The sequence below is a fragment of the Lolium perenne genome, chromosome 7, assembly GCF_019359855.2.
Source record: "Lolium perenne isolate Kyuss_39 chromosome 7, Kyuss_2.0, whole genome shotgun sequence".
NCBI classification, from domain to species: domain Eukaryota; kingdom Viridiplantae; phylum Streptophyta; class Magnoliopsida; order Poales; family Poaceae; genus Lolium; species Lolium perenne.
Window position 1 is genome coordinate 220,115,664 of NC_067250.2, and position 18,503 is coordinate 220,134,166.

Consider the following 18,503-nt stretch of genomic DNA (forward strand, 5'->3'; position numbering starts at 1 on the left):
TCCTCTCTGTGTAGGTTATTGTTCCCCTCAATCTAGGTCATTGTTCCCCTCCATGTAGGTCGTTGTTCCCCTCCGTCTAGGCCGTTGTTCCTCTCCGTGTAGGTCGTTGTTCCCCTCCATGTAGGTCGTTGTTCCCCTCTGCCTAGGCCGTTGTTCCTATCCGTGTAGGTAACTGTTCCCCCCCAGTCTGGATCACTGTTCCCCTACATGTAGGTCGTTGTTCCCCTTCGCCTAGGTCGTTGTTCCTCTCTGTGTAGGTTATTGTTCCCCTCAGTCTGGGTCATTGTTCCCCTCCATGTAGGTCGTTGTTCCCCTCCGTCTAGGCCGTTGTTCCTCTCCGTGTAGGTCGTTGTTCCCCTCCATGTAGGTCGTTGTTCCCTCTGCCTAGGCCGTTGTTCCTATCCGTGTAGGTAACTGTTCCCCCCGGTCTGGATCACTGTTCCCCTCCATGTAGGTCGTTGTTCCCCTTCGCCCAGGTCGTTGTTCCTCTCTGTGTAGGTTATTGTTCCCCTCAGTCTGGGTCATTGTTCCCCTCCATGTAGGTCGTTGTTCCCCTCCGTCTAGGCCGGTGTTCCTCTCCGTGTAGGTCGTTGTTCCCCTCCATGTAGGTCGTTGTTCCCCTCTGTCTAGGCCGTTGTTCCTATCCGTGTAGGTAACTGTTCCCCCCAGTCTGGATCACTGTTCCCCTCCATGTAGGTCGTTGTTCCCCTTCGCCTAGGTCGTTGTTCCTCTCTGTGTAGGTTATTGTTCCCCTCGGTCTGGGTCATTGTTCCCCTCCATGTAGGTCGTTGTTCCCCTCCGTCTAGGCCGTTGTTCCTCTCCGTGTAGGTCGTTGTTCCCCTCCATGTAGGTCGTTGTTCCCCTCTGCCTAGGCCGTTGTTCCTATCCGTGTAGGTAACTGTTCCCCCCAGTCTGGATCATTGTTCCCCTCCATGTAGGTCGTTGTTCCCCTCCGCCTGGGTCGTTGTTCCCCTTCGTGTAGGTCGTTGTTCCCCTCCACCAAGGCTTTTTTTCCCCTCCCGTCTAGGTTATTGTTCCCCTCCATCTAGGTTGGTGTTCCCTTCTATCTAGGTTGTTCCCTATTGTCTAGGTTGTTGTTCCACATCATCTTGGATGTTGTTCCCCTCTGTCTACGTTAGTGTTCCCCTCCGTTCAGGTTATTGTTCCTCTCTGTTTGGGATCTTGTTCCCCTCTGTCTATACTCTTGTTCCCACCGTTTTCATGGTTGTTCTCCTCCACTTAGGTTGTTGTTTCCCAGAGTATAGGCTATTGTTCCCTTTTGTTCAAATTATTTCTTCTCCGTCCAGAATGTTGTTCCCTTCTGTATGGGTTATTGTTCCCCTGCGTCTAGGTCGTTGTTCCCCTGTGTCTAGACCGTTGTTCCTAATGTTTTTGTTCTTTAATTTTATGTGAGGCTGATTTGATTCTACTGCTCTAAAATAATTGGCTAGTTTAATTTTTCACGTTTGGGAAGTATTTGTCGTGTAGACACTAGATTGTTTTCCGTCGTGTGTTGTCATATCATGTAAACACGCAAAGCTGCAACTGAAAATCAATAGTCTAAGCTAACACGAGTGCATGTACAGCCTATATCGATCAGTACTAGCTAGCTGCAGCAGCACACAGATTAGATGCATTGCATGCATAGCGACAATATCACACACTGACACACGCATGCATTCCTAGCATGATCAGCTCGCATGCACATGCATGGAATTAGCGGCAAGGTCTGATACAAGTGCCTTTTAATATCAGTGTGTACAGCCGCGAGCTAGCAATAAGAAGAAAAAAAACAGACCACGTAGTACTACGCTCGGTTCACCACCACTAGCTGGTTCCATTCCATGCATGATCGAAGCAGCGCTTGACACAAGGAGAGAGCAGCACTAAAAAAACATGCAAAGAGCAACGTCTAGCACGAACTACATGCGAATAGTGGGCCACACGAGGTACACGACAGCCTACAGCGCATCAGGCCCAAAGCATGCAAGCGCAGTGTCGGCCCGGTGGCAGATACGGGTTTAATTTTTAGTCCCACCTCGGAAGTTTGAGAGGAGATTGACCAGTTTAAATACCCCGCCGGGCAACTACAGGTCAAGCAGTTGTTGTGTGGGTCGTAGATGTTCATGGGCCGCTGAACGAAGAAAGGCCCAGTGAGCGAAATGAACGAACCATCCCATATTGGGCCGCATTTAAAATAAACTACCTGTGCGATGTGGAAGCAAGGGGGCGCGCGAGCGCCAGGGACCGAATGTATATAAAGTAGACCTAGCCGTACCTCACGCCAGGCCACAAAAAGCCCACAGGTAAAGACCTAGGACCGAGCCCATTAGGCCAAAAACTCATGTCCAAGTCTTGCGCAAACATATTAAAAGCCCTGAGAGCCCAGGTTGGATCTTAGTTATAGCATGCCCTCCGTGAAAGAAGTTGTAGCCTGCCCATTTGCCAAGCTCAAGCTCGGCCTAGTCCGACCTTCAGGCTCGAAAATTAAACACAAACCATGCCCGACTTGGGATTTTCAGGCCAGGTCGTGTCGGGCCAGGGTACCCATGGCAAGGTTTGATAAACTACAAGGAACGGGCATCGATCACACATTTGAATGTAGCTGATAGCCTGATACGTTATGAGATGTGTACTGCACTTCAAAGTTTCAAACATTTTTTAAAACAGAATCTTATAAGATGCGCTTTGGCTTCTGGCCACACTTGGCCAAACGGAGTTTGGCAAGACTGGCAGTTACAAAAGTGTGACTGAGAATTTAGAACCCATAAAGTGTGGTAAAAATTGGTAAGAAATTTAATCAATGACAAGTACTACCTCTGGTCTGCAATAATTGACGTGCGCGCACGCTAATTGCATGGATGCCAGCGAACACCTCTGCGTCGATTAAAAACGTTCAGAGGAAGTAGGCCATATGAATAATAAAGTGTGGCAATTCCAAACTGTTGGAAAAAACCAAGCACATACCAAATTACCAAACTTTTTTTTTCTTAAACACACGGTTTGTATATTAGAAGAAAACCGTTAGGAAGAAGATGGGAGAATTACAAGGTTGTAGTAAGGCTACAAAAAAGAGTAGAGAAAAAAAAAACAACCAGTGCACAAAAAAAACTTGTACAATGGCCAAACTTTGAATTGACAAATTATGGCCGGAACGAACACCCCCTAGATGTTGGGCTATTGGCAATGATGCATTCTACGAATGTGCTCAACTCTGAGTACCTTTTATTTTTGGCTGCCTAGCAAGGTTTAAACAACAAGGAAAGGGCATGGATCGAACCGTGAATGTAGCAGGTACGTTATTCGTGTGTACTGCGCTTCAAAGTTTCAAACCATTTTAAAAACAATTTAGATGTTGAGAAAGATGTATTCTACCGACATGCAAAATCTTAACTCCCTAAATATCTTGTATTTTTGTCTACCCAAAAATGACTAAATATGACATCTAAAGTAGTGAACATCGCAAAATTTGAAACCTCCAACTCTATCGGATATTTTTTTTACATAGCCCCGAGTACATCCACCCTCCTCAGCTCTCCTTCCCGCCCTCCACCCATCTCCGCCATCCTCCTTGCCATTCGCCCTTCTCCCAACCCTAGGTGTAGAGATTATCGTCGGCGGAATGGGGCCCAGCGCGGGATGTTCGCATGCTGGAATAGGGCTAGCAGCGGTGGCCTCGCTTCGCCGGCATGTGCCCTGGAAGTCACCTCGCCATCATGTCCCTCACCCGACCTGATATGCCTTCTCTGTCTCTGTCTATTTCTCTTTCTTTGCATCTATTTCGTTTTGAAAACATTAAATTTCATGGTTTGTGCATCCTCCAAACAAGAATTGGAGTTTGGGTACACCTTTAATTCCAACAACAAATTTCAAGCGCAGCCAAACAAAAGAATTTAAATTGGAGCCAATTCATTTCCATCTTAGATTTGGAATTCTCAATCTAATTCAATACATCCAAACATAGCTTGGTACATCGATTTTATTCAAGCTTCCAGGACACGGACTGATAGGTGATAACCTTGGTACAACTCAGATGCAGACTCTGCGCCCGTATTAGGTTCATCATTCAGTTTGCCAGGAATACGTTATACATACAGTACGTCGCCCGGTCAATTTCCGTTGGTTTCCGAGTCCGAAATGAACAATGTCAAAAACAAAAACAAAAAGAGTCCGAAATGAACTGCACGGGACAGACAAGGGATCCTCCACAAATAAATACAGCACCCATACGGCGACGACAGCAGCAAGAACCAAGAAAGGATCGATCAATCTCTTTCGTTCCCTTTTGCTACGTCCTGAATTTCGCCCTAGCTCTTCTCGATTCCATCGGCATCGGCATGGCGAAGACGGGAGCGGGCGCCACCGCGGTCGACCGCCGGCGCCGCGCCTATGAGATGCTGGACGCGGCCTACCCCGACCGCGGCTACGCCCTGCGGTGGTGCGAGCAGGCGCGGGAGATGTACAGGGCCGACGGCGACACCAAGGAGGCGCGCCTCCTCCTGCGCAGCGCCCTCCGGTGCGGCAGGGTCACCGACTACGCCTCCGTCTACAAGGCGTGGATCGCCATGGAGCTTCAGGACGGCGACGTCGGCGCCGCCCGGGGCCTCTTCCTCGAGTGGGGCCGCCGCATATACGAGGGCGCCGAGGACGGCGGCGGCGGCGAGATCGACTTCTGGTGCAAGTTCATCAACTTCGAGGTCAAGAACGGGGGCGCCGACCGCGCGCGAGACGTCGCTAAGGCGGCCGTGGAGGCCTGCCCTAGCGATCCCACCATCTACGCCAAGAACCTCAAGGTGGAGCTGCTCTTCCGGCACGGCGACCGCGGCGTACTCGCCCGCCATCTCGACAACTTCGCCATGGACGTCGACTGCAAGGACTGGCTGGTGCACTACCAGGTGGGCGCGTCCTCCCACGACGACCATGACCACCACGACTCCAAGGCCAAGCGCCTCGGCGGCGGCGGCTTCTTCTTGGGCAGGATGTGCCGCGGCGTCAAGCGGCTCGTGCACCCACATGGCTACCAGCCGCTTCATCAAGCATCCACCCTCTCCGTGTAGATCATTCATCGATCTTGATTCTTGGCTCTAAGGCAGCTTTGTAATTTTCATAGTTTCCAGATCTTGTAATCTCTTGATGTTGACGGTACTCCAGTATGTTTGTTGTATGAATCGAAAAGAGAGGATTACCATTAAGCAAGAATGTTGAAATCTTGAACCCAATGTGTTATCTGTGAGTAATTTAAGACACTGACTTATCTGCTTTATTTATGTTCAATCACATAAAATTCGCGCAAAGCCCAAAAAGCTACTATACATGTTTCGATGCTTTGTAATTTTCATAGTTTACAGATCTTGTAATCTCTTGATGTTGATGGTACTCAGTATGTTTCTTGTACGTATGTGATTTGACATGTTTGGATGCATTGATAGAAGAATGAGTTAAACATATTTAGATGTAAGCGATGGCAGGGATGCATTCAAGCAAATTGCGCCTGCCAAAGCCCAAGCTCGTGCCTTGGATCGAATTGTGTTTAGGAATCTATTAGAGCTAGGGCTCATGGTGTGTGTTGAGGAATCTACTAGAGCTAGGGTTCGCGGTGTCAAAGATAACAGTGTTTCGGTGCTTCCAGATCGATTCACCATGCCACCAACATAATAAACGACGAGGTTTCCTCGCATTGCGCGGGGTAGATCAGATAGTGGTCTCCTTTCCTCATCCGGCGAAATCACATAACTATATGCCAAGGATACCAGTACCATGTAATTGTGTCATTTCTTCGCATATATAACTTGGACTTTACGCTACCTCCCTCTCCAGGCTCTAGCAGCTTTGACGCAGCTTTGACATGAAGCGAACGAGAGTATGAACAGCCAGAATTACAGAGTTCAATTGCTGTTTTTCAGCCACATTTATTCCAGATTTGCTTACAAACATCAATTTACAGGATCTGCAAACATTCACACAGCATAAAATGAGATGCGATTCAGTTTACGCACTTATGTACAATTACAGTCCCACAATTTAACACGATGGTGTTAAGAGGTTACAATGAGCCATTTATATGTGAGTATCATATTTTTTTTGCTAGTTCAAAGAAAACATGCTGCAAATCAAATAGGAAACTCAGCACCAGTCCTTGAACTGCCTTGAACGCACCATGCCTCTCCAGGAATTTGGCATTGTCTGTCTCCTTGTAAGCATACTTCCTTTATTTCCATCTACAAGTCTGTCCTCATCTGTACTGTCAAGTGTCTGTAAGGGGGAATGTGCTTGGTAGATGAAAAAAAAAACATGTTTCTATTCTTCTCAGTATTCACTCTGATTCTGTTGTATGCAAAACACATGGTTCTACACAATAATCAATCTGTCTTCTGCATCAGAACTATCTTCTTAAGTCACTATGCCCAGCCCAGTAAGGTTTCTTAGTTTGAAAGTGAAAATGTATATTTTACTGAGATATGTGGCAAATGAAAAACAAATAAACGTTCTTGCATATTACCAAAATCTCATTATACATGCTCAGCAGACAATGCTTCCGAAGAATCTGAGCTAAGAAGCCTTTCTGCTTCATCATTAGCCTCAGCTTGTATGCGCCATTGCTACAATGATTTCAGAACCAAATGTTAGTTCCTTATAAACAGTGTTATGGTCAATAAAAATTTGGGAAGAAAGTATTTCTCACCTCTTCAAGACTATCAATCTCCATTAACTGTTGAATTTGTTCTGATATCCTTTCCTGAAACCATGATGCTGATAATTAGCTATCTGCCAGGAATATATAAGAAAACAAACGCAATGGTACTTTAGGTATATACTATATGCATTGATAGGATGGATTAAACTACTTACTGCACCAGTAGCTGCTTCAGCAACGAGAACATCAGAGTCCATCTCAACTTCAATTTCAATCATAGAACATAACTGCAATAGCATATTTAACATTTTATTTCTGCTAGATTAAACGTGAAATGTATGTAGATTTATGCACAATTTCTTGTATTACTTTCGCATAACTTTCCATCAGCTCAATCTTTGCCAACAGCGTACTTTCCAAGCTTTTTCGTACATTCTTCAGTCTACCACGTCGAGCACTGAAATTAGTTTGTACAACGCTTAATTCTCATAGTAAAATACTGCAGTAGAACAGGAAATATTCTAATAAAAGAGTGTTTTTAAGTAGGCTAAACTACTACGATAGATGAACATGTTAGATCATGGATCTTTTGTAAGAATTACCGATATGATGGTTCGCCTACTGCTAATATCTTGTTCTCCAACTGACACATTCTTGCAAGCATCCACACCTTCGATGAAATAACTCTGAACACTATGCTTTCCAAAGTTTTATGCTTAGCAGAAAATATACTGGTTACATAGATTAAAGAGACAAACCTCTTTTTCAGTAAGCTGTTTCAGATCCGTAAGACGACTCTGAAGCATGTCATACTGAGACAAGAGTTTCTGCCGTACAGCGACTATGTCTACTGCCTTTTGGGGAAGCTGGACAAACACAAGACTTAAATCATGCAGAACAGATAATACACTTCATAGTTTCTAACTTCAGACTGTAAGTCACGATGTTGATGTTAATCACCAGAAGAAGACTTTCAAGCTGATTGTGCGATTAAGATTTTTGGATAAAATATTTGAAAATATAGTGGAACAAGACTTAAAATGGGTGTTGTCCAACAGTAATATTAGCCAAATGAGTAGTAGTGTCGCTGTCAACAAGCAATGGCAAGATTGGGTGGAGCTAATCCAACAACAAAGCAAGATGGAACAGGCTAATATTAATAAGTAACATACTTATTGCCAATACACGAGTCTAGCGCTTTACCTACCTGCTTACAATGTTCGCACTTTGTTTCATTTCCTTAATGAAAAAACTTTGAGGATGTTTATGCTACATGGAATCAAAATATACCTTTCGAGTCTCTGGCAGGATCACTTGATTGAGAGTTGTTCCTACAGCAGCTGATGCAATGGCAGTTGCTGTAATTAGTCTAGGGAGACTTGGATCAATGAATGCAGAAACAGCATCTCCAGAAGCAAGCAAAGCAAGAGCACCGACAAATAGATACGGAGTAAGAACAAATGGTCCCACATTCTTCGATGGCGGCCTTAGTAGCTTTGAGACCTGTCCACTGACGTGGTTAGTGAGGCACATGGGTTCTCCTGGACTAAACCCTTTTGAGCGTGCCGCGATCTTGAGGGGACCCATTTCACGATAAACATTAGCTGGGGCGGCCAAGGAAATGGTCACTCTTTCTCCTCCTTGAGCAGGAAGTTCCACAGTCTTGGTAGCAAATCTATGCGTGCGGGCTGTTCCTGAGGGTGTGCGGATCTACAACACAGATGACGCAAGAACATATAAGTAATAAAAGTAAGTTCTACTACGCAAAAAGATATTAGAAAAAATTGTACTATGCATTTTTGGAAAGGGAACCTACCACAATAGAGTGAACAGCAGCTGGAAGATCATCTTTCATCACATTTATGAACTGCAACGCCTTCTCAAAAGCTGAAGTGTCCATGCTGCGTTCGGCAGGAGGAGATCCTTAGAAAAGTAATATTAGAAGCAACATCATGTACAGTACAGCAGGAAAAGTGAAACAAGTAACTAAAAAATAGTATTGTGAGGTAACAATAAATTAACACAACTGCTCGAGTACTCAGAGGATGAATAGTCATTGAAAGGGCGGAAGCGAAGAGTTACATTTAAGAACAAAATGCAGTTATCATATTTAATTTTGGTGTCCGGAAGTTTTGGCGTCCTGGAAAGTGGACATTTGCGCCCGGCAACGAAATTCATAGAGCAATATAGATTCGCCTATCGTGCCATCCTCAAGGCATGAAAAAGTATCAGTTAGACCATGAATGGATCATACTGATTAACCTTAAAATTTTCAATGACTCATTATGATATAAATCCTAATTAACATATCGAGTATTTCTGAAGTTCTAACACAAGTTAGACTTAGCCTTCTCAACTACAGAAAAAGACACCTGTTTTATTAGAATGTTGCTGCCGGAGGTACTTATTATTTACTACTAAAAAATAGTGATCATAATCATAGCTAAATATACAAAAAAGTTATAATAATCAACAATAAATTCCAAGAGATAGCTGAGAGAATAAATCATGTCTCACACTCACTAACCTCACTTCTTCAGATTCGATGTTTGTAATGTCTCCAGAAAGTAGTTCATATTGGTACCGGCACTTCGAACATGAAACCACCTGAAGAGCATCCGAATAAAAATACTAAACTAAATTTTCATTCTAAGCTTCCAAATAAAAATAATGAAAGTTTTCTTGTTCATGCTGTCATCTCTCAGCGTGGCTAGGCATAAAAGAAGGAACACATTTGTTTTCCTTTTTCACAATGATCATCCCTATAAAATTGAATTTGATCTGTGTCAGGATATTAAACACTTTACTAAAGCTGTCAATTGACTATGCGCCAGTGAGGGACAGAACTACAAAACAAGACTACAGTTATTGCTATTTGCATGCGGATCTAGAAGCATTTATATTCCTAGAACTTTTATTTTTGTTCCCCTACCTAATTCTGGATGCGACACGTTGATTCATGTGCTAATAATATATAACAGCTACCTAGGCCACACTGTTTTCCATCTTATTGTTCTAAGTGACCTATAGGTCTCTTACATATCATGACATATCCAAGTTGTGGATATTTTTACAGAAGATCGTGTTGTGCAAGCTAACAAGTAGAATTCATTTATTCAACGAGATGTAACGCAAGATAGTTTTACTGCATCAAACCTGTGTTCCATGCTGAGGCTGAGCAACAGCAATTGCCACCATACAGGTTGGACAGCAAACAGTTATCCCAAACCGGACCTGAAGTAAGTAAAATGCATTATTCTAAAGATATTTCCATGCACGATGGTATCCACATGTTAATATAGGATATTCTAATTCCGAAAGTAAGATGGGGCCAGAAACTAGAATTATCAAAAAAACAAAGGCTATGTGCATCACTCAATGCAGAGGCCAGGGCTACGTTCCCCTTTTGGGAAAAAAAAACTAAGACATTCAGAACTACTGGAATTGTTGTGCCTGTGCGCAATCTTGTGATATTAATACTGCAAAAGTGTTTGAAAGTAGAGACTGCCTGAAACAAGAAAAGATTGTACTCTTTTTTCTATTTTCCACTAGTTGATTCAGATGAAACATATTCAGGAAATATTTAACTGCAACATGATTATTTTGATACATTAGCTTCCCAACAAAAATATAATTGCCACAGTTAGAATGTCTCTGAGTCGATTTCACACGCTGTGCCCCGCGAACTATTAACTAAGGTGTACCTTCTGCAAACCACGAGTTGGCCACATTTAAGAGTACTTGATCCTAAGCATTTCAAACTTGATCCCATGTATTATTATTTTTTAAGTTTGGAATTGGCTAACTAGCTCAATTCGTCTAGCTTGATCCCGTGTATTTTGGGTTAGCTACAAAAAGGATGTGCTGTTGTGCTAGGTATATATCAGTTAAGTTGGAACGGAAGGTTTCTGACACTACATGACAATGGGTCAGAAATCAAATGATATAATACTAGTAGCACAATACTGGAGCATGATGCGGTACATGATACAATATTGGAGTAACACATGAGTTCCTGCCACGAAATCTCACCTCCTCTGCGGAAGACGCACCAGCACGGGAGACGTAGCCGACAATCCTGATAGCATCAGAGACACGCAGCGCCGCCGCCAGCCGCTGGACCAGCAACGCGTAGGTCCGCACGTCCGGCCTCGCCCAGCTCCAGCGCCCCACTGCAGCTCAGCGTCGGACACCGGCCAGACTCAGCACTCAGGCAAGACTCAGAATTCAGAAAGAATTCACGACTAGAATGGCAGAATGGCCAAGGGGGGCTCAGCTCACCTCGCGCCAAGCCGGACCGCATCGCCTCGAACACGGAGAGCGCGAGGTCGACGTTGCCGCGGTCGAGCGCCGCCGCGACTATCGCGTTGCAGTCGGACGCGTCCAGGGAGGATTTCGGGCCGGAGCCCGCCCCACCCAGCGACTCGGCGACAATGTCCAGCGCCTGGTCCGCGTCCGCCGCCGCAGAGACCCGCCTGAGGAGGTCGGCGTCGAGGGGCGTGTCGCCCGCCGCTTCTGACGGGCCGGGGCCATCACCGGCGGCCGCGGAGCTGGCCCTCCAGCGCGGGGCGGGAGGGAAGAAGAAGGAGAAGCCGGTGCTGGACGCGGTGGTGCATGCGAGCGGTGGAGGGTTGAGCGGGCGGAGTGGGTGGTGGAGTGGCGGCGAGAGGAGGGCGAGCGCCATGGCGGCGTGGTGTGAGACTCAGAGGGAATCCGTCGAGCACATGTTGCAGTGGATGAGGCGCGGGTGGTGGAAACGGAAACTGGGGAACGGCGTTCGGCAGCAGTGCTGTTTTTTTTTTTTTTTTGTTTTTTTTTTTTTTTTTGTAAAGAGAAAGAGAAGTGGCATTGTGAGGCATAGGTGGATTAAACCAAAAGAGGATTTTGTAAAACTGAATGTTGATGCAAGTTTTAGTTATGAGGAGGGTAAAGGAAGTACTGGTGCAATCATGCGTGATGAAAGATGTTTTCTTTTTTTGTGGCGGCAAGCAATTGTGGTGTTTTTTTTTTTTTTGTTTCTGATCCAACTGCAAAAGCTCAGCCGCTTGGAGATGGACTATTGTTACTAAGCCAAAACGGGCTGCCAATAGAATAGAGGGAAACTCGGATTGTGATGATGTTATGGAAGCGATGAAGAATGGAGGCAACTCTCTTGGACCAGCAGCGACAATATGTGAGGAGTGTACTTTTCTTTGTGGTAATTTTGCGGAAGTTGTTCTTAGCCATTGTCGTAAGGAAGCTAATGTGGTAGCGCATGTGCTGGCTAGTAGATCAGAGGTGTAATCAGTAAATTGGGAGGCTTGACGACTCCCCTGATTGTATTATGCATGTATTAGCGAATGATGTATCTGTGATTTCCGACTAATAAAGCTTGCCATGATGGCTTTCCCTAAAAAAAACATGTTTTTTTTGCCCCAACAGTTTATTTGTGTGACATATGGGTCATGGCTGAAAGGCCCACAAGTTCACCCTACGAGATTCGCCAATGCAAACAATGGTATGCTTAAGAAACCTTGCTACACTCTCTTTGTGTTTGTATGTGTTTTTGGATGGTTAGCTTTATCTGGATCCCGCGTAATATCGCTTAGCATATAACAAAACATAAATTATGAAATATATTTTTCTCCTATCGATCCCTTATCACACCATACACTAGGCGAACCAAACTTTCACGATTTATGCTCGACCTACACTCGTAGAGGGTACCTTTGGTCCTTTACCCAAACCCTAATAGTGTACTCCATCCACTCTTCGCTTGAATCTTAATAAGGGGAGGACACTAGAGCTACAAAAACAATTTAATGAGCTCTAGGATCAATGGTGAAGAATAGAAGATTGGAGTTGGCCTCGAGGAGTCTTGGACGACTCATGCCTGTCTTGACGTTTCCTAACATAGAACAAGACCTCGCTCTGTCAAGGCAAATGAACTTATTCCAAAAACATCTTTATAGGTGTGTCTCTCTACAATGACATCCCTATAAGACCATCATACGTACCCCTACTAATCTTTGTTTTGACAACATGCCTAAATACACCCCCTAATTACTCTTTATTCCATAACAACAACATCGAGAAAAAAAATATGTACAACTCTCCTTCACATTTTATAGCCAAAAGAATCAAATCTATTCTGATTTCTTCAAAAAGTTCGTGAGATTTTTTCACGTGTATCAAATAAAATATTCACGCAAAATCACCTAAGTAAATCAAAAAAACATTTTGCACCAAATCTTTTTATATTAGAGTGTACATCCGGGAAAATATGTATTCCAGAAGAAATGTGCATGTGTTCTAAATAAAAATTTATATCTTCAAAAACAAAAGATTTATCTAACTCACACGAATATAATTGATTTACTAGTGATAACTTTGTTATTTTTGAAAAAGGAAAAAAACACCATTAGAATGGAAAATATTTTCAGATATTATATAAAAAATGGTAACATAAAAGACAAATGGTTTATGGAACACATGGAAACAAAATACATTACTAAGAAGTGCATAAGAAATGAGTATAGAGAACCAAATAGTGAAAGAATAATCGAGAAGAACAACAAAAATAAAACAAAAAATAAGCAAGTAGGAATAACCGAAGAAAAAATATTTAACAAAAACCTAAGAAACAACTCACCCCAGAAAGGGCTTTGGTCCCATGATAGTGGAGCTGTAAGGGAAGAAATATATCATTCTTAACAAAGAAGAATCGGTTTTATGGACAGAGATTTGGTGCACACGGGCACCAGTGATCTCGTTTAAAAAAACAAAAATCATATTTTTCAGTTTCAAAAAATTCTGGAAAAAAATCCGCACATAGTCAATGATGTATCCCACAAGCGTGCAAAAAATAAATTTCAAATACTTAATATTTTGGGCTACACAAAAATGACAAAATTGTAGATCTGAATAGTCATTTTCAAATCTTCAAAACATATCAGATTTTGTCATTTTTATCTAGCTCAAAATAAAATAAAAATCGGATTGGGATTTTGCATGATTGTGGAATATATCAATGACAGTCTCCAGAATTATTTTCATGATTTTTATAACTTGTAAGAATATTTTTAAATTTTTCTTAACATAGCAAGAGCACCGGAGCTCGGGAGATAAAACACTTTTCGCTTCTCTTGTCTTTCCACGTACGTTCCGCGACAACTGTACTGCCCGAGTTAAGAATCAATTGAGTGATAGTATAAAGACAAGAATCAATGGCAGATTCCTATGTAAAACCAGAATGAATGAATATACCAGTTCATGGAAATCATCGCTCGATGGATCAATCGTACGCCGCATGTTTTGTCGATACATGACTGTGACAGGGGATCCATCGTCAGCAATTATTTTAAGCGAGAGAAATAAGAGTCAATATCCTTGGCTTTTTTCAGATGCCGCGAATGGATCTATGAAGTGCATTGTTACCGTCGATCAATGTACCCATCGTAGGCGCCGACCTCGCTTTCTTTTTTTAACAAATAAATGGCTGTGAGATGTCGTTGCTTTACTGGTCCACGTACGTACCAACCCAGCTATAACAAGCTCGATCATCGACTAGCTGAGCCGCATAACCGGAGGAGGTGGCTCGTCCCGTGATATCATCTTCTTCTCCGCCGGCTGGCCGTAATGGAGGAGGCGGATGCGGAGGCTATCCGGGCGTTGTACCACGGGCTGGTGGGAACGGGAAAGCTGCGGGAGGAGGAGCTCTCCTCCTTCCGCCGCCACTTTGATCGCCTGCCGTCGAGCTACCTGACTACCCGCTACATGTGGCCGGGGCCCGACGACGTGCTGCTCGACCGGAAGGTCCTCTCGGACGCCGCCGCAAACAAGCGCATCGCCGCCCACGCACGCTTCATACAACGCGTTCGGCTCCCCTACGACGACGACGGCTTCGGCGGCGGTCCACCCGATGAACAGCCGACGCTGCCGGAGCTGAGGTACAAACGTCTCTTACGCATAGTACAGTGTGATTAGTTATATACTGTACTTGGTTTCAGCAACTAATTAATGGATACGTTTTGAAACCTCAAACTTCCTCTGGGCACAGGCAAGAGGAATTGCTTGTTCATGAGATTATCTTTGCTTCTCGCGACAAACCAGGACTCCTTAGCCAGGTGATCGGTTTATTAGTTTTGGTTTTGAGTGTTTAGTTTTATCTACAAACTTACAGATTTTGAAACAAGGGCGAATTTTACAGGTACGGTGTAGTAATAATTAAACATGAGCATCAACTAAGTGATGTTCGTTCTTTGCTTTTAGATTTTGAAATACGAATTTCAAACGGAAACATACTTCATCTTTTTATGTTGGAATTCTAGTATATTTAAGGACACATAAATCTTACAACTCATTTATAATTACATTAATTATCATACCCTCTCTCCTCCATAATAATCTATCAATACCAGGAAATAACAATTTCAACTAAAGATATTTAAACACATTTTAAAAGTTAAAATATCATAAATTTAGTTCAAATAAAAATTATTTAAAATTGTTTCTGTTTAGTTTTTATTTGTACTAGTGTGCATTAATGTACAAAAGTACCCACCGGCAAAAAGTTTATCAAACAATCACTCAAATTAGGGTAAACATTACTGAAATATAATTTCTGGCAAAATACTAGAAAAAATCTATATGTTTTCTGATTTATTTATGATGTGGCATTGAAATCAGATGTCACTTCGCTCTTACATGCAGGGTTCAAACTACGAGGTTGCGTAGAAATTGTTAAATAGATTAAATTGTGTGATAATTTACATGTGTACGTGGGCTAAAGAGAGGGAAGGGGAAGTGAATCTGGCAACTGGTGTAGTTTTTTCTTTTTCGAATCAACTCGCGTAGTTGTTGATACTCCACGAGTGATAACCAACGGTAGAAAACACAATCTATTTTTTGTTCTTTAAAAGTGAGGTCTAGTCGATTCAATGCTCGATGTTATATGCTATTATTCATTGTGCAGTTATCGACATTGATGAATTGTGTCCGACTTCATATTCGCGAAGCTCATATTTTCACCACAATAGATGGCTTCTGTTTGAGCATTTTTCATGTCGACGGTTGGTCTCGGGAGGTAAACTTTTCTAAATTTTTACCCAATTTACCATGAGTAAATGTTGCCAAAATTAATGAATCTCGATATTTCTACTTATATATCATTATGGAAACATGAAGTTCCAAGTAAATATGGTTTTTTCATTAGGGATGGTGAATTTTTATTATCTACATAAGTTGGTACATTTATATGCAGTTTGTTGTTATGTTTTCAAAAAGAGGTAAGTATTATATGATATAAAAATAACACTAGTTCATAAGTTAAGTAGATTTTCACGCAATGAGAATTAAGTAGTTAATAAAACATTAACATTAATATTGTCACATTTGTGTGTATGTTGAAATGCAATGCTTCAGGTTCCGTTCCAAAAATTGAACTGACATCCATGAGCTTTGTTGCATTATTCACATCTGTGAGTTTTTGCATTTTATTTCTATGCAATGGTTCAAGTTATGATACGTTCATGAAAACACATATCATATTTTAGTTATACCCCTTTTACAGGATGTTAAAGGATTGATCGAAGCGATAGAGGATGAATTGATTCGTGAAAAGGTGTACAATGTATAAGGATTGGAGCATGCCCCTGCTGAAGATGGATATAAAATGGATATCCAAATGGCCTTGTGATAACTTATATGTGTATTGTGATGTCAATGTGTGTGCCCCTACTACTTGCATTGAGTGGTTCTCAAAGAAAAATTATAGTCACGTTTGTAGAAGAACAGTTAATTATATTCTCATAAGAGACATATCAATGTAATTTGTTGCTCGTGATTGCACATGCAGATTTATGTAATCTCTCTTGAAACTCTAGAGCAGTAGAGCTGATTGGTATGCATCTATATGTAATATGTTTCAATGCAATAAACGATCTAGTCGCTGAGTCTCTTGATCTCTAATTATTCGATTGCAACAACGTAAATGGTAGACCAAACTTCACGTATTCCACTTTGCACTGGCCCATACCAAAATTTTCCTTTTTTTTGGAAAGAGGTTATACCGAAGTGGTCACTTTGCACCATGTGAGCATAGCAATATCACACTTTATACTGGTTCCCTAGAAAATTCAAAAGAAAATATGTTGTGTATCATGTGACGATATTTATACGAATAATTTTACTTTAAAATATGATCATTTTGGTTTAGAAAAATCTGTATTTGAAAAAGCAGAATGCACATTTTTGTTTAGACGGGTTGTAGATGGCCATATTTCATATTTTAAACATGGTCGGATTAAGGTTTATTTCTCGAAAAGGAAGGCACAAGCCTCCAGGCTTCTACACGCTCAGCTATGCACAACCATAACAATATTGCAAATAAAAAGAAACATGAGGTCGAGGTCAAACAAATTGGGTGAACATAGTCATCCACTTTGAATGGAACTCGCGACAACTTCTTCTATCCTACCACACATAATTTTAATCGGTGGGTCATAATAGAATAATAATGGAGCAGTATAGAACCTGCAAAAACGCAAGACTCAAGACAAATCCTTAAAGAAGAAATTGTGGCTTGTTCTAGTTCCGACAAAACCCAATGAAAATTGAAGCAAGCGTTAACCTACCTATAGAGTAGTGCAAGTATAAGGAAAATGATTTAGTTCCCCTCGAGGATCACACCCACTCCATCCTCTGTGTCGACAGCCTTCCACGCGTCTACGAGTTCCACCACAACATCATCCTTTTCCTACCTCCTGTCTAGGAGATCTTGGCTAGCTCCCTTGGTGCTCGCCTTGTTAGCCACCCTGCCTGGTGAGGCCGAGCTGTCGGAGGCGGCGAACTTCTTCATCCCACCGGAGATGCCGCCCGCTCATTCACCCGTTCCATGCTTGCCACCAAGTCAGGCACTACCAAGATCTGTGATGTTGCATATGCCTACCGATGGTGATCGAGGCTGCTACTAACGATGTTTGGCATCGCTACAATCCGGGGTCAGCGATGCTACTCAGGCTGGTCGTGTATGATGATTTTTCTACGGCAACATTGGATTTTTGCTACTTGCTCATATTATTTTGTGCTACATTTCTGATATGGAAATGCTCCAATGTTTTTTCTTCTTGTTTTTGACCCATGGTAAAAAAAAATGTTGTGACAATGTTACAAATGTTCCGCGGTTTTCCACCATACGGTTCCGTGAATTTGCAACATTGGAATAATTAGTTTATACAAATTTTTTGTGGTGTTGCTACAATAGTATAGATTTTTTTTTGCGAATTGGCAAGATCTTTGGTGAGGTCTTCAACGAGATCTCCGTCGATATCTCTAATGAGGTCGGTTTATCTACAATAGCACAATTATTTTGCTACGAGGTCTCCGACAAGGTTCACATCCGATGGGTCTTCATATTTTCACTTTTTATAAACATTCATATTTTCATTTTTAGTTGAATGGTTTGTACTACTACAATAAAGCAAAAGCGGGTTTTTTTTTGCTACAATAAAGCAAAAGACGGGGCTGGGAATCAAATCCCTGGCGAAGCCCAGCACATAAAATCTCTCGACAGCCATACATAAAATTTAGTGTCAGCAAACATATAGTACTACAATCCATTTTATATTCTTCCTGCCTTTTTGTCTCGAAAATGGACACTTTATTACTTTAAGAAATAAATTCGGCCTCTGCATAATTAGAATGCGCAGAACCGTACAAATATCTGTTACAAACACCAAAAAAATCCGACGGCAAGAATCCAAATATCTTGATAAACAAAACTAGCTAGGTGGGTCCAGGCGAAGATCACGCTGCCACCCATGTTGGAAAATCAGGTTGAATCAAAGCATTGTACCTACCGACCTGCCTCTAATACGTTCTTGTTACTGGC

At 42.4% G+C, this 18,503-nt stretch overlaps 2 protein-coding genes across 7 annotated transcripts; one reads left to right on the forward strand and one right to left on the reverse strand.

Annotated features, from left to right (window-relative positions):
- Nucleotides 1-5,876: 5,876 nt before the first annotated feature.
- On the reverse strand, nt 5,877-11,396 carry LOC127313574 (uncharacterized). Of its 6 annotated transcripts, none has more exons than XM_051344060.2 (13): nt 10,916-11,394; nt 10,667-10,806; nt 9,791-9,868; nt 9,162-9,241; nt 8,451-8,535; nt 7,925-8,344; nt 7,393-7,500; nt 7,237-7,304; nt 7,004-7,091; nt 6,850-6,921; nt 6,683-6,736; nt 6,500-6,599; nt 5,877-6,236 (listed from the first exon to the last, which is right to left on the reverse strand). In XM_051344060.2, exons 1-12 carry the CDS (start codon nt 11,316-11,318, stop codon nt 6,510-6,512), a joined length of 1,686 nt encoding a protein of 561 aa, XP_051200020.1. In that variant the 5' UTR covers nt 11,319-11,394; the 3' UTR covers nt 5,877-6,236; nt 6,500-6,509. The 6 variants fall into 6 exon arrangements, 4 of the variants coding, with proteins under 4 accessions (XP_051200020.1, XP_051200021.1, XP_051200019.1 ...); XM_051344061.2 differs by having other exon boundaries at nt 5,877-6,252; XM_051344059.2 differs by having other exon boundaries at nt 5,877-6,599.
- Nucleotides 11,397-14,210: 2,814 nt separating this feature from the next.
- LOC127311982 (serine/threonine-protein kinase STY46) lies at nt 14,211-16,496 on the forward strand. Its single transcript, XM_051342456.2, has 4 exons — nt 14,211-14,562; nt 14,673-14,739; nt 15,588-15,698; nt 16,185-16,496. The coding sequence occupies exons 1-4, from the start codon at nt 14,252-14,254 to the stop codon at nt 16,248-16,250; spliced, it is 555 nt and encodes a 184-aa protein (XP_051198416.1). The 5' UTR covers nt 14,211-14,251; the 3' UTR covers nt 16,251-16,496.
- Nucleotides 16,497-18,503: the final 2,007 nt, after the last annotated feature.

Bases quoted from the DNA above. Each gene is read 5' to 3' on its own strand.
- LOC127313574 (XM_051344060.2), bottom strand. From the start codon at position 11,318: ATGGCGCTCGCCCTCCTCTCGCCGCCACTCCACCACCCACTCCGCCCG. The intron at 9,869-10,666 runs GTGAGATTTCGT...TACTTACTTCAG, and splicing joins GTGCGTCTTCCGCAGAGGAG to GTCCGGTTTGGGATAACTGT. The intron at 8,345-8,450 runs GTAGGTTCCCTT...TCTGTGTTGTAG, and splicing joins CTGCTGTTCACTCTATTGTG to ATCCGCACACCCTCAGGAAC.
- LOC127311982 (XM_051342456.2), top strand. From the start codon at position 14,252: ATGGAGGAGGCGGATGCGGAGGCTATCCGGGCGTTGTACCACGGGCTG. The intron at 14,563-14,672 runs GTACAAACGTCT...CTCTGGGCACAG, and splicing joins CCGACGCTGCCGGAGCTGAG to GCAAGAGGAATTGCTTGTTC. The intron at 14,740-15,587 runs GTGATCGGTTTA...TTCATTGTGCAG, and splicing joins AACCAGGACTCCTTAGCCAG to TTATCGACATTGATGAATTG.